The following is a 14,797-nucleotide window of genomic DNA, read 5'->3' on the forward strand; positions in this document are numbered from 1 at the left end:
AGAAATGACAACCCATACCAAGGAAGTCTGTTTATTTCAAGTGCGGGTACCGAGTTCCTCTTTTTAGTTTCCCAGTTGCAATGTATGGCTATGAAAGTTGGACCATAAGAAAGGCTGAGCACCAAAGAATTGAGGCCTTTGAACTATGGTGCTGGACAAGACTCCTGCGAGTCCCCTGGACTGCAAGGCGATCAACCTGGTCAGTCCTAGAGGAGATCAACCCTGACTGCTCTTTAGAAGGCCAGATCCTGAAGTTGAAACTCAAATACTTTGGCCACCTAATGAGAAGGAAGGACTCACTGGAGAAGAGCCTAATGCTGGGAAAGGTTGAGGGCAATAGAAGAAGGGGATGATAGAGAATGAGGTGGCTGGATGGAGTCACTGAAGCAGTAGGCATAAGCTTATTTTATTTATTTATTTATTTAATTGATTTTATATACTGCCCTATTCCCGAAGGACTCAGGGCGGTTTACAGGGCGAGTTAAAACAATACAAATAATTACACTTTAAAATAGAATTAAATAAGACTACCCCACAATTAAACAAATTAAAATTAAATTAAAATTAAATTAAAATTAAATTAAAATTAAATTAAAATTAAATTAAAATTAAATTAAAATTAAATTAAAATTAAATTAAAATTAAATTAAAATTAAATTAAAATTAAATTAAAATTAAATTAAAATTAAATTAAAATTAAATTAAAATTAAATTAAAACCCCCTCAGTCCAGGCCAGCAAGATCAAACAACCAGGTTTTAAGGTCCCGGCGAAACGAGCGAAGGTCTGGGGCAGTCCAAAGTTCTACCAGCAGTTCATTCCATAGGGCTGGCGCGCCCACAGAGAATGCCCTCCCACTTGGAACCATCCGTCGGCATTCCCTAACCGGCGGAACCCTAAGGAGACCCTCCCTGTGGGAGCGCACAGGACGCTGGGAGGCTGATGCTTAAATGGACTCCAGAAGATGGTAGAGGACAGGAAGGCCTGGAGGAACATTGTCTATGGGGTCGCGATGGGTTGGACATGACTTCGCAACTAACAACAATAACTGGGACATATAACAAAAGAAGTATTAACTGAGGAAATCTTGTAGAATTGCTTATGGAAATTAAGCATATCAAATTGGATATTTTAGAAATGTGAACTTGAGGATCAGAATGGGCCTTATTAATGCTTAATTAAATGTGTGCTTGCTACAATGATAGAAGGTACTAAAAATTCTGTATCAAATACAAAATGTATTAAATGTTGATACAATGCATACAATAAGGTGCTGGTTTATAAAGTAGTCTCTACATGATAGAGATTATAGTTTGCATGGCCTACAATAGGGCTTCAGCTGTACTAATGGCATATTGGCTCAAACTGGTTGCTTATGTTCATTACCATTATTAGAGAATACGGTACAAGAAATAGATATGACTAGAATAACCTTGACTATACATTCTCCATTTAACTAAAAATGTTATGTGAAAGCTTTAATTAAAGATCAAATGGCAGTGGAGATCAGCATATATGATCCCAACAAATAATAACTATGGCATAGACATATTGTATGTCTATAAAACTGAGAGAAAGAGGGAAGGATGTAATTGATCTGAAAGAAGAAAGTTTGATTTTGTGGATCAGAGTTGATATATGCAGAGAAATGAAGCTATAGGCTTAATTAGGAATGAAAGAGCAAAAGTTTGTGTCAAAATGTAATTCATCTAGATTGTTGTATATATGAAAATATGAATCTATAGGCTGGTGACAATAAACAATAATAGTAGAAGAATCAAATATGGATTTTGGGGAAAAAACATGCAACATTCTAGATAAATAGAATCCAGAGGAAATTGGTGAGGAATAAATGGATAGTACAAGATAAGAAAGAGCAGAAAAAATTAGGGTTATTCAGGGACTCAAAAATAAATAATAGTGTCTATTTGGTAGTATGAGTTTTTTAAAAGATCAGTTTGTTTCATAAATGTGACCAGCATACATCTGAGTATACACTGTAGAGGAATGACTGTAAATCTAAAATTGTCAATGATGTGTTTGCGTATGATAAAAAATTGAGAGAGAGAAGGATATAAGAGGTTCTAAATATGGGATGAACCATATTTTGACAATATCAAGAATAGATCATGGGACAAATGGGCATGGAAGAAAAAAAAGACATGAAACTAAAGTGAAAATAGAATGACTTAAGGAAAAGAAATATGTTATACACTTAATAGATCAGAAGAATGGAATGGAATAGAACAGAATAGGAAAATATGCATATAATAAGAGAATGCTGCAAAAAATGAGGACAAAAGAAAAATACTGAATAATATGGAAAAAAAGATAGAGAAGGTACGTCTGTGGAATAAAAATTGGCGATAAAAAATGAGACGTACAGATGATAGCACTTCGTCAGCCCAAATAAGAAAGATGCAGAAGAGTCCATTATGAAAGTAAAAGTAGAAAGCGAAATATCTGAATTAATGTTAAATATTAGAAAAGCAAAAGTAGTGTTAACCAGAATGCTAAGTGAACTTATAGTTGATGGTGAAGAAGTGAAGATGGTAGATAGGTTTTTGTTTTGTTTTGTTTTCTGGGGCTCAAGAATACATTTAGATGTATAGTGCAGTGAAGAAGTAAAGAGCATATTAATCCTAGGGAGGAAGGCAATGACAAGGTTATGAAGGATAAGGCTGTTTGTATGACAAACAAGATCAGAATAGCTGTCTAATACACAGGTGTCAAACTCACCGCGCCACATGACGTGTCGCGATGTATCGTGACTTTTTTTGCATTGCCAGAGCTGGGTGGGTGCGACCTCCACATCATGCAACCAGCTCATGGGCTGGCAGTTTGACACCCCTGGACTAATATAATGTATGACTCTGAAAGGTGAACAGTAAGAAACAGTAAGAAAAATCCTTTGGATTATGGATTTGGAGTACTTACTAAGAATACAATAGATTGTAAAAAGAATAAATCAACTCTTGAGAAAATGTACCCTGATTGCTCCCTTGAGGCAATCATCAGCAAACAGAAAGTCATAAATGCTAGGCATGAGATATAAAGAGATGATGAATTAGCAAAAAAGGACCGTGTGTGGCAAAGTTGAGGTGAAAAGGGGAAGGAAAGAAACAGATAAAACAGATTATTATTTTTTTCTTCTGTCCAAACAAGTATCTTGGAGGTTGGCTGGATAAGTTCCTGCAGTTTTCTTGACAAGATTTTTTAGAAGTGGTTTGCCATTGCCTCTTTCTAATCTAAGATGAAAGTGCATAAGATCGCCGAGCTGGTTTTGTACCTAAGATGAAACTAGAACTCATACTTTCCCAGTTTCTAGTCTGATGCCTTAACTGCTACATCAGGCTGGATCTCCAAAGGGATATATGAGAAATGGGATGAATACATGACTGTAGAGAACATGTTCTTTATGAACACATGGAACTTCTTTCAAAGGACTTCAATCTTGTAAGTTTGAAAAAAATGCACTAAATTTACAGCAAAATTTCTGTACATACACTTGAGGCTTACATTTCTAAAACAGATTCTGCATTCACAGGCCAATTAAAACTATATATTTTAAAGTTTCCAAGAATTACTTTATTCACTGTACTAAAAAAAGAACAAAAAGACAAATAGGAGCAAGGAATTTAAGAATCAACCTTGAGAATCTCATTTTTTAAAAAACTAAAAGCCTAGAGGATTTGCATTCTTACTGATGCAATATTTTAGGTATTTCCTTGGTGGACATCATGTGCCAGCTTAATAGAAATATAAATTATGAAAAATAATGAACTTAATGTAAGAAGTTAGTTTTGCACGAGTAATGGTTTGTTGAATCACTGACTTACCAATGTACTACCATTTTGCATATTGTGTAGGTCTCTATGAGAATGAGCACAAAAATCCAGGCAGGCAGTGACCCCTGAGAATGGACGACCTTCTTTTAAACCCAGACGACATTCAGGAGCTCTGTGTTCATATTCAATCTAGACACAGACATATTTATATTATTTAATTCACCAACATTTTAAAACTGCATGTTACCAAATAGCTCTTACAAATAGACTTTTTAAGCTCTGAAGTTGCAGCACCGCAGGGCCATATCCAAGGTGGGAATGATACTGTAGTTTGAAATTTGCAGTGCTCATTGGTCTAAAATTATTTGCAGAGGATGATAGGCTGTAGTACACTTCTTAATTTCATCCATTAATTTTCTCTCCCTTTCATAATGACAGATACTTCTCATCAGCAGTGGTCATATACGCATTCCCCCCAAAAATCATAAAATGAGATATTGGAAGGAATTCCTCTTTTTGTTCTCAGCATTTCACAATAAAAAAAATTCCCATTGCAAACAGGGAATTTGGGGAATTCCAGTTTCAACATATTTGCAAGAGTCAGAAATTAACTGTGGAGACAAACAATATGTTTAGTTTGTGGCCTTACCTATACTGTATATTCCTGAAAGACCCAATTTGAAGTGCCCTCAGCAACAGAAGCAGAACAATATGCATATTTCATCCATTCCTAACCACAGTGGTGCCAAAATGATTAAATATTGTTATATTATTAAGGAGAAGAGCTTGGATTATAATGTAGTGATGTATATTCTGTTTCTCGCCCTTTCCCCCTTGCAGAAATCTCCATTTCAAATTCTCCCTTCTGATCAGGACTGGAAGGTCTTCACACTTTGATTGTTATACACCAAGGAAGACCAATCTAATGTTCCTTTCTTTCTAATACAGTTCTAATGATAGCAAACCAATCATGCAGTGTTAATTTTATACTACGTGCTAAATCATAGAATCATAGGGTTGCAAGTATGGATATTTCCAATTTTAACATCCTGGAGGTTTGGGCTTATACATCAGCTAAGACAAATAATTTACTTAGTTTTGATATAAACCCAGTCCTTGTGACTTGAAAATAATGGTTTTATTATACAGTATGTACACCATGCAACTGTGCTGCTTTAACAAGCCATGGTTCATCAGTGTGAATTCCATCATAAAAGGTGAAAAGAAACATATTTTTCTCTCTCTGACATAATAGTGCATTTTCAGAGACAACATAGTAGCAAGAAACAAAACCAATTAATTTTTGTTGATTTCTAATTCTTTCATATTAATGTCAAATAGTAAACATGTAGCCTCATAAATAAATTCTACCTTCTAAGTGCAGTTGTTTCTTGGGAGACTTACACATTGGCAAAATAAAGTGATGAATCTTAATATTGTTGCCAAACATTTCTGTTTTTCTTTACTCACCTGGTTGTTATATGCATCAGGTGCTAGTTTCTTGTAAGTGGGTGCCATCAGAGTTGACAAAGTTTGCAGATTGGATTCTAGCTTTTCTTCCTATTTTTTTTAAAAAAAACTTCATTCATTAACAGCTTATTATTACTTTAGCTACAGGTAATAGCTTTATTTCTGAAAACACTTATGGTTATTTCATTGAGTGTATTGTGATTCAACAGATCATAAAACTATTTCCCAAGAAGAGCATGGGGCAAAATGATAGCTGTTTTCACACATTTGAAGGACTTTGGTGTAGATAATGGGTTTTTCTTCTGTTGTTCTAAAAAGCAATAGAATCAGTGAACAGAAACTGCAGGAAAGTAGATTTTGGTTTAAAATTAGAAGAAATGTTTAGCAATATGACAGATTGGCTTGGGAAATAATGGAATATCCACTAGTGGTATTTAAGCAAGGTATGTCAGGAATGAAAAATTGAAAATACCTGCATTGAAAGAGGGGTTGAATATGTTTATTTGAAGTCTAAATAATATGATTCCATATTAAACCAAACTGATCCAAACAATTTATTGTTTCAGTTCTTGGAATTCTTTATATAGAAGAGCAATGTTTAAAACTTACAAATTAAAACAACAAAAAATACATAGCTGAAGCCTAATACCCAGACTAAAGAAAACAAAAATGGACTGTTGACATTGCCAGTCTTTTTGTACCAAATCTCATTACTATAACTGATGTCTTTCTCTTTCTTTCTCTGTCTCTGTCTCTCTATCAGGCTGACAGGAAAAATAATTGAAGGACAACCCTACCTCTTTTGGATCATCACCTAATAATTTAAATTTTCTTGGGATCTTGCTTCTGGCAAATTTGCAACCATTATAGTACATACTCCATGAACAACCAAAAGAAAAAGAAGCACCACAAGTCTCAGGATCTAGACCTTGGCACGCACAGGTTCGTCTAAGGAAGAAAAAAAAAAGAAGGGTTATCAGTGTACTGCCAATATATTTTATTTTATTTTTATTTTAATCCCATTTATATCCTGCCCTTCTCTGAAGACTCAGGGCGGCTTACAATCTAAGCACAAATCAAATATATACCATAGCTATTTTAAAGCAGTTTCTTTACTGTTGAAATGTAGCTGTTTTAAATTAAATGAGAGCCAGTGTAGTATAGTGGTGAACAGGCTGTGCTAGGCATGCTGAGGCACAGATTCACCTCCACCTCAGTCATGGAAGCTATCTGGGTAACTCTGCACCAGTCATTCTTTTTGCCGAATGTTTGTACAGTATTATTGTTGTGGGAAAAATGGAAGGAAAGAGCACTATCAATGCCTGAAGTAAAAACAGGTTATACTTCTAAATCAGAGGTGGGGAACTATGGCTCCTTTATGACTTGTGGACTTCAACTACCAGAATTCCTGAGCTGAACATGGTTGGCTCAGGAATTCTGGGAATTGTAGTCCACAAGTCATAAAATGGCCATAGTTCTCCACCCCTGATCTAAATGAACCAATGAATGAATGATTTTATACATTTTCTAAGACAAATTTGACACTCCCATTGAAAAATGGAATTGGTATATGTTCTTCCATTCCTTCTTTCCCCTCAAGATTTTCAGCTCTAAGATGTACAAAAAAGGACCAGAGAATCATCTAGAAACATGGATGGGAACACACAAGGTTCTGAAGAGATGGAAGGGGGTTTCATCATAACACACTTTAGTCTTTTACCAGCCAGAAGATCTCCTTGATCAAAGGATTTTTCAAGTAGCAGCAGAGCATTTATATTTATGGAAAGGCTAATCTATACCAGTTCCAATCTAATATATAAAAATCCCAACACCATCAGGCATTCCTATGAATCAGTTCATGTGATATTGTTATTATTAAAGGTAAAGGTAAAGGTTCCCCCGCACATGTGTGCTAGTCGTTTCCAACTCTAGGGGCTGGTGCTCATCTCCATTTCAAAGCCGAAGAGCCAGGGCTTGTCCGAGGACGTCTCCATGGTCATGTGGCCAGCATGACTAGACACCAAAGGCGCACGGAACGCTGTTACCTTCCCACCGTAGTGGTCCCTATTTTTCTACTTGCATTTTTACATGCTTTCGAACTGCTATGTTGGCAGAAGCTGGGACGAGTAACAGGCGCTCACTCTGTTACGCAGCACTCGGGATTCGACCCGCCAAACTGCCGACCTTCTGATCAACAAGCTCAGCGTCCTAACCCACTGAGCCACCGCGTCCCTTTATTGTTATTATTACACCACAGCAATTTTGGAAATAAAATGGTTTACTACTACTACAAAGATGATGGTGGTGATGCCTTTGAGAATTCAGTACTGTGTCTTATTACAGGATAGATGGAAAGATAATCTGAATAAAAATGCTATTTAAATATATTAAAATTACATCATTAAGCAGAATATACCTCTGAAAATATATTGAGGTTGATTTAGATGCAGCTTTACATGCAATATATTGAAGGCATTTCTATAAGAGAAAAAATAAACCCTGTAAATAATTAAAGAAAATATGGAGGGAAAAGAAACAGCAGGGATACAGATCTTCCACTGTGAAAGAACATTTAACTTCTTTCATCTAAACATTAAGAAAAGAGCTAGTAAGGTTAGTATCTAAGTGTAGAATAAGGTCTATTTTCCCCTCACAAGAACTATGTGAGGTATTTTGTATATGTAGTAAGTATGACATTAGATTCCTGTCATGTACTGGGCATGCCTGTTGTCATTACACAGTCAAATTGGGTATAATCCACTACACTGCTGTTGCGATAAAACAGAATAGGATTGATCATAAGATGAATGAAATATGAGTTTTTCAAATGAGACAGTTTTTCCATTCACTAAATAGTTGTAAACAAATTTCAGTTTTTGTAAGGCTACAGGTAATCCTCAGCTTACGACTTTAATGAAGACTGCCCACTATGGTTATAAGTCATGATGGTCATAAAGCAGTCATCACATGACTGATCCAATTTTATGATTCTTTTGGGCAACAATTGTTAAGTGAACCCATTGTTTGCCATGGAGTGTTTTTGCCGAAAACTGGAAGTAAATACTGTTTTTTGGCAAAAACATTGCTAATTGTGGTCATGTACTGTGAGAAATTGCAAATGTCTATAAATGTGGGCCAATTGCCAAATGCCTGTCATGCAGTCACATGACTGCGGGGGTGGGTGGGGGTGAGTTAGCCATCAGAACTTTGGAACCAGGTTGTACATACATTTTGGAGGGTCTGTTGTAAATCTGAACAGTCACTAAGTGACCAGTTGTAAGTTGAGCACTACATATACTTACTTACACCGCTTTTACAGTGAAAGGAGGACCCAAATCTGTAACTAACTTGCCAATCTGGCCATGCTGTTTAGGAATATTAGGAGTTGCAGTCTGAACATATATATTGTAAGGTAGAATGGAGAAACTACATGTCTTATGATCTATGTCGTATATATCTAAACTATAGAAAAAAAATACTTTCTAGAGGGGAAGGAAGTACATACTTAACTTACTCTTCATTGAGTGCACAGCGCCGGTTTGTGAGTGTGCCATACTTCATTAAAGTGTCAGACAATTCAGAGTACAGCTTGTCTGCTAGGCTTTGAGGTATGCCTTCCCACACCAAGATAAGTACAACTATCACAGCTGTTTCACAGCTGTGGCCTGCACGTTCTCGCACTAAACAAAGAAGTTTTTCTTCGGTTCCACTTCGACGAATCACCTGAAAGTATACCAAAAATATTTTTTTCCTGTAAAAAATTATGGAATTTCAGGTCAGCAGGCCACATTCTGCTTTTGTGCAGTTTTTGGTAAACCAGATTTCTGTCTATCTTTTGCATACCACAGTTCTTTGGTTCAGGTTGCAGTATCTTTCCTTGTAAAAATTTTCAAAGCAGGATTGGATAAGAATCTGTCTACAACTTGAAAGAGCTACTATGAGCTAGGAAAGACAACAGACTAGATGGATTAATTGCCTGTCATTATATCTTCTACCCAATTATATATTAAAAGGTAAGAATGATAAAAATAGTAGCATCAGTTTATGAACTGTGGAACTGGGAACTTCATTCCAACTTTAGGTCTGTGAGATGTGAGTTTCCAATTTTAATAACAGATTTGGAAAGGCAAGATAGAATAAATCTAGTGAAATTTAAAAAGATATAACATAGTGAGGTTGCAGGTCCACAGATTTTTAAAGGACATGTGCATAAGACATAATTTCATCCTGGTCTACACTTTCTGTAAAATTTCTAACATAGAAATGTAATTAATATGTCATATTTTATTTAAAATATATCTCCAGTTAACTTCCATGATTTTTTTTAAAATATAAATAAGATTTGGGTCAACATAGCTATAGAGATGAACAATATCTTTTACAAGGTTGTGGAGATAATTCTTACCCATTTAGCTATAGGGCATCCTTGAGCACTTCTGCCTTCTTTCCCTGTGTAGACAATTTTTTCTATTCTTATGGCTTTGCCCTTTTGTCCATATCTTTTAAAAAAATCAAATCATGAAATGAGTAAATATAAAAACATGAATTTCATATAAATGTTAATGCAACCATGTAGGAACACTGGAAGGTTTTACCTTATGACCTAAAATCCTTTCTTGTATTGAGATCATCCATAGCATTTTAATTAGTTTGGTCCAGATTTTAAGGAGGTAGCAAGTCCAAATCAAACCAGACCAAGCCAAGTCAAACCAAATCAAAATATTTCAAGTGCAATTTTAATGAGGAAAGTTAATTTTGCTTCATATATGTAACATGAAGAAATTTTGAGTTTTTACTAAATTTATATTTTTAAAAGAACAGTTACATTTTTGTTTGTTTGTTGAAGATCAATTGAGTTCATGTTTAATCAGGCAAATGCAGCTTCCCCAGATGTATGGAAAATTTTGTATTGCAAAGAAAAAACCAGCAAAGGATCCAGAATTCATTTGAGCTTAATACAACCTAGTAATTTTCCAGGTATGTAAAATTCAACTTCCAGAAATTTTATCAATGGCCACAGTGGCTGGTGAACTGGCAAATAGCTCATCACATATGGAGGGTACACAAGTTGGAAAAGGCTGTAATAGGTGAGACAGGTTTTATACAAGCACTGTCATTGTTACTTAAACTTTGTATGGCAGATTACTACTGTGTAAAGTGTATGTTTGTGTATTTGTGTGTCTGTGTGTTATTGATTAATGAGTTTTCAATCTGGAGTTGAAATTTATATCTATGAACATTTAATTGATTAACCTCATTTCTTAATCAAAGTTAATAGAAAAACCACAGTTTGTATTTTGTTGTGATTCAACAGAGAGATTTCTTAAAGTGCCAATGCTATGCATTCAAGACTGATCACTGATTTCATTATCCAGCTGCTAGCCACCTTATTTGGCAGACCAATGAATGCTTGTTCATGTTAGCATTGGCTGGCATCTACCTGGAGAACTGTCCAATATTGTGACTCTCCACTGAACAGACTCTGCCCAGGATTGTTAACACTGGAATAGACAATCTAGCAATAATTATAATGGTTTGCAATGATGATGTTATTTATGCACACAGACTGGAAGAAATTCTGACATGCAAAAGTCTGCATGTTAATCTACTGCATGCTTTTCTGATTCATTACCTTTCTTCCATTATTTCTCTAATAGCAGCAACATTAGGACCAGCTCCTAGGTGAGTATAGAAAGGGCCCTCATCTTTTTCAATTATCTGTTCTGTTTAGAATAAAAAAGAAATAAAAAGATTAATAGGTATGTTTTAAAAGTTTTATACCACACAGCTTTTGTATATCTAAATATTCAAGGTGAAGGGTGAGGACAAATACAATATCTGTAAGGTTTAGTAATAGTTTCTGTTCTACAGCATGATGTTTCTTAACAACATATCTAAAGGAATCCAAACTGGGGAAGCCTAGCCTTTTTGAATAAACTATAAAGAATAGGCAACATTTATAATATTTATTTTGTAAAGTATAGCAATCAAAACTTACCCACACAGCTACATGAAGGAAAATCATACTGAGTTTTGACAGGTGTATCCAGCAAGTTTTTTAAAGGTGTATCTAGTAATGTAGAAGGCGACTCTAAGAAATTATTCAGCGTGGTTCCAGCACTTCTTTTGGTTGGTGTTTTTTCATTAGAATGAATGGCTTGTTGATCTAAAGAGAGGACATGGCTGTTGAAATCTGCACCATTAGAATTCCTTGTCAGAATAGTAATGGGTCCTGCAGCCTCAATTTTCACATGTTTGGGTGATTTGATAGTAAGGGATTTGTGATCAAAAGGTGTTTTGACCGGAATCTGTTTCAACTGCTGCTCCATGGTTTCAATGATACTCTTTTGTTGCATGTTCTCACAACCAAAGTGCTGAACCTCTTGTTTAATTGTTTTCTTCCATGATTTGTTTTCCAACTGTCCAACCGGTAGAGAAAGGCAAGCATTCACCTTTGTGCCAGTTTCAGTTTTGATAGATTTGAAGCCCATAGCTTGACATGACTCAGATTTATTTTGGTTAGCTTGTTTATTCAAAATATGCCATCTAATGGCAGCATGCGTTTGAAAATCTTTGTGAGATTGTGAGGGAAGATAGTGACCATGGCTCTGATCTATTGCATGGGATGCTGTTTGCTGATTGTAGGGTGAGTAATTTTGTTGAATCTGACTAGCTTGTGAGTTATTCACGTTGGTAGTCATGTTAGAATATTCTTGGGTTTGCTGGAAGGGTAGCTGTATAAATGAAGTTGGTGGAGATGGAGGTTTTTGTTCCTGAAAGCCCTGGGGCAGATCTTGTTTAGGAGTTACAGTATTTGGATAATATTGCATGTGCTGCAAGTTGCAAGATATATTTTGAATTAAGGGATCTTCCTTTTTCTCAGAAACCAAGTGGATGTTGTTTGCACAGGAATGTTTCATTACATTATTTGTCTGATTATAATGGGAGTTTTTGTTGGCTGTATTTGAAATATGGTCCACTCTGGTCTGGGGAATTTGTACTGGGAAGTCAACCGATTTGAAGTAATTACTTGCTACTTCAAAACACTCTTCTAATTTAAGCTGATTTAAGGATGTTCTTTCCTCTTGCTGTTCTTGGCTGTTGCTTGACTGGGGAAAGATTTGGGACAATTTTGTGGTTTTTACTTGTGGGGAGTTCATTGTTACTTGTGAATTCTGTGGTGGTTGTATTGGCTGAGTCTGAAGTATTGGGGGCAAAATTTGTGAATGTATGAATTGGTCATCCTCAAATGGAAGATCTAAATGCTGAGGCTTTAACTGTGCCTCCAAAGTCTGTTCAAGGTGGAGTTCAGATTGCGATTGAAGGTGAAAGTGAGTTGAATTTTGTTGCTGATTATTCATCTTTTTGGATTGCTTTTCAAATGGAATTTGCAAATCAGGAGTAAAGTGATGAGGCAGTTGTGTTGCCTCCCTTTTGAATAGTGCTGGTATTTGCTCACTGTCTGTAATGTTCTGGTAGCAAGATTGCCCTGCGACTCCTTTTGATTCATTGGAACCTCGAATATATTGTTTTGGATGTGTCGGCTCAGATGAATTTGCTTGGAGTTGAAGCATGGTCCTCAAAAGTGTTTCATTTGATTTTGGAGAAGAATCACTGGGGTGAAAGGGAGAGGAAGTCATTCTCATCCAAGAAGCTTGTGAGTGGGTTTGTGACTGCTCTAAGTGATTTTTCACCAGACTTTTTTCATTATCAAGAGTAGTCTGCTGATTAACCTGACTCAAGAGATGTGGAAAATGTTGCAATTCTTTACTGGTTCCTAATCTTTGTGGATCCTGAATTTTAGACTCAGGTTTGGATTTAATTTCACTAGGATCTTGCTGCTTCATACCCAATGTCACTGTACTGAGATCCACATCTGTTTCACTCCCAGTTGCTTGTGAAACCTGAATTTTGTATTGATGATCCCGTTGAGAACTAAGAGTTTGTTGGCAAAAGCCAGAAATTGTTTTCGCATGTTCTCTCTGATGATGTGCTGGCCCTATGTTATTTTCTTCTGTCAAATTGAAAATATTACTAGGATCTTCTGATGCCTCAATGGAGAGCACACTTCTTATTTCCTGCCCAGGAGAAGGTAGTGCAATAGGGGGTAGATTAAAAGAATCATTCCTGAACACGGGATCTTGTTGGAAGGAAGCACCAGTTTCTTCTCTTGGTTGTGACAAAATCTCTGAGCTACTATGAGTCTTCATATTGTTGTTAGGATTGAGTGAGAAATCCTGACTGGGAACCTGCCCTGTGTTTTCTGAAACTTCACGGTTGTTTGTGGGGGACTGGTAGGTATTTTCTGACTTTTGCTGCTCTGAGTTCATTACTTCTGAATGATGAAAATTGGAGCTTGCTTGTAAAATCGATCTTTTACTAGAGTTTTCTATATTTTGGACTTCAGTAGCTACAGAAGCCAGTACCTGAGGCAGCTCAGAGTTTGAGGTTTGAGCGGAACTTATCTGCCCTGAGGTATGCAGTAAATGTGATGTGCCACAGGTCAACACATTAATAGCCCGAGTGTTTATGGCATTTGTAAAAGATGTAGTTGTCTGCGTTCCACTGAAAACATGTTCTGGATTATACTGAGACAATGTTTTTTCCAGGAATTCACCACGCATGTCTCCCATGGAAGAGGCAGAAACTATAGCACCATTAGGCATTGTAGCTGCTTTGTTCTTATATGCCATGTCAATGTCCCTGTTGTGGCAGTTACTATTTTCACCCCCTTGTTCATTCTGAATCTGGGGAGCTGGAGAAGATTCTGAAGCACCAGAGTTGCATCTTAAAGACTGTATAAGAACTGAAGTTGTATTTTGTTCTGTTCCAGAATCCACAACATTCTTCTCATTGCATGAATTAGAAGCACCTGTTTGGTTGCTGACAGCGAATGAGCTACCTTGGCCTCTTTTTGCTTCTTCATCTTGTTTAAGCTTCTTGTTCTGGTGAAGTCCGTACAAAGAAGGATCACTAAAAGTGCGTTTTATCCCACCATTTTGCAAATACCCGCTGCAATGTTTCTTTTGCTGAAGAAGGTCAGGACTTATTCGACTACTCTCATTCCTTTTTGCAGGATGCTGCATTCCATAACTGGCCTTCCCATGCAGCCACATATGGTTGCCATTCAGTTCATTGTAGATCTTTTCTGCTGATGTGTTTCCATTATACAGCTTCACTGACAAAGGCTCTGCTTGGCAAACATGAGAAGAATGTGGAATTGAAAAAGGATTTAAACTATTGCCATCATCATGATTAGTTCTATCCTGTTCCATCTGGCTTACTGTAGGGCCATCCACAAGGTTATCCTCTTACTGGATCTAAAAATAAATGGGAGGGAGGGAGGGAGAGAGAGAGAGAGAGGGAGGGAGAGAGAGAGAAAGCCATGTTTACTTGGTTATCATAATATTACTGTAATCACATCTTAGAGTATGCAAACATGCCCCCAAATAGCTATCTATTGTACATTTGAGTTTCAAGGCTCTCTGCTTTGTATAACAGAAATTGTTTCACAGATTACAGTAGAGTGATAGGTAACTC

The 14,797-nt window shown here is 36.4% G+C and overlaps 1 protein-coding gene across 1 annotated transcript in view; it reads right to left on the reverse strand.

Moving 5' to 3' along the window:
- Positions 1-14,797, reverse strand: part of TET2 (tet methylcytosine dioxygenase 2) — an 83,723-nt gene that overhangs the window by 13,190 nt on the left and 55,736 nt on the right. Inside the window, exons 2-8 of the mRNA XM_083367057.1 lie at positions 11,256-14,577; positions 10,890-10,980; positions 9,663-9,756; positions 8,772-8,980; positions 6,055-6,205; positions 5,258-5,347; positions 3,839-3,976 (exon numbers count right to left, since the gene is read on the reverse strand). Of these exons, the coding sequence (XP_083223183.1) occupies positions 3,839-3,976; positions 5,258-5,347; positions 6,055-6,205; positions 8,772-8,980; positions 9,663-9,756; positions 10,890-10,980; positions 11,256-14,532 (4,050 nt within the window). The 5' untranslated portion in view covers positions 14,533-14,577. The remainder of the gene's footprint in view (positions 1-3,838; positions 3,977-5,257; positions 5,348-6,054; positions 6,206-8,771; positions 8,981-9,662; positions 9,757-10,889; positions 10,981-11,255; positions 14,578-14,797) is intronic.

The sequence above is a fragment of the Vipera ursinii genome (assembly GCF_947247035.1).
Source record: "Vipera ursinii genome assembly, chromosome: 7".
Classification (NCBI taxonomy): Eukaryota; Metazoa; Chordata; class Lepidosauria; order Squamata; family Viperidae; genus Vipera; species Vipera ursinii.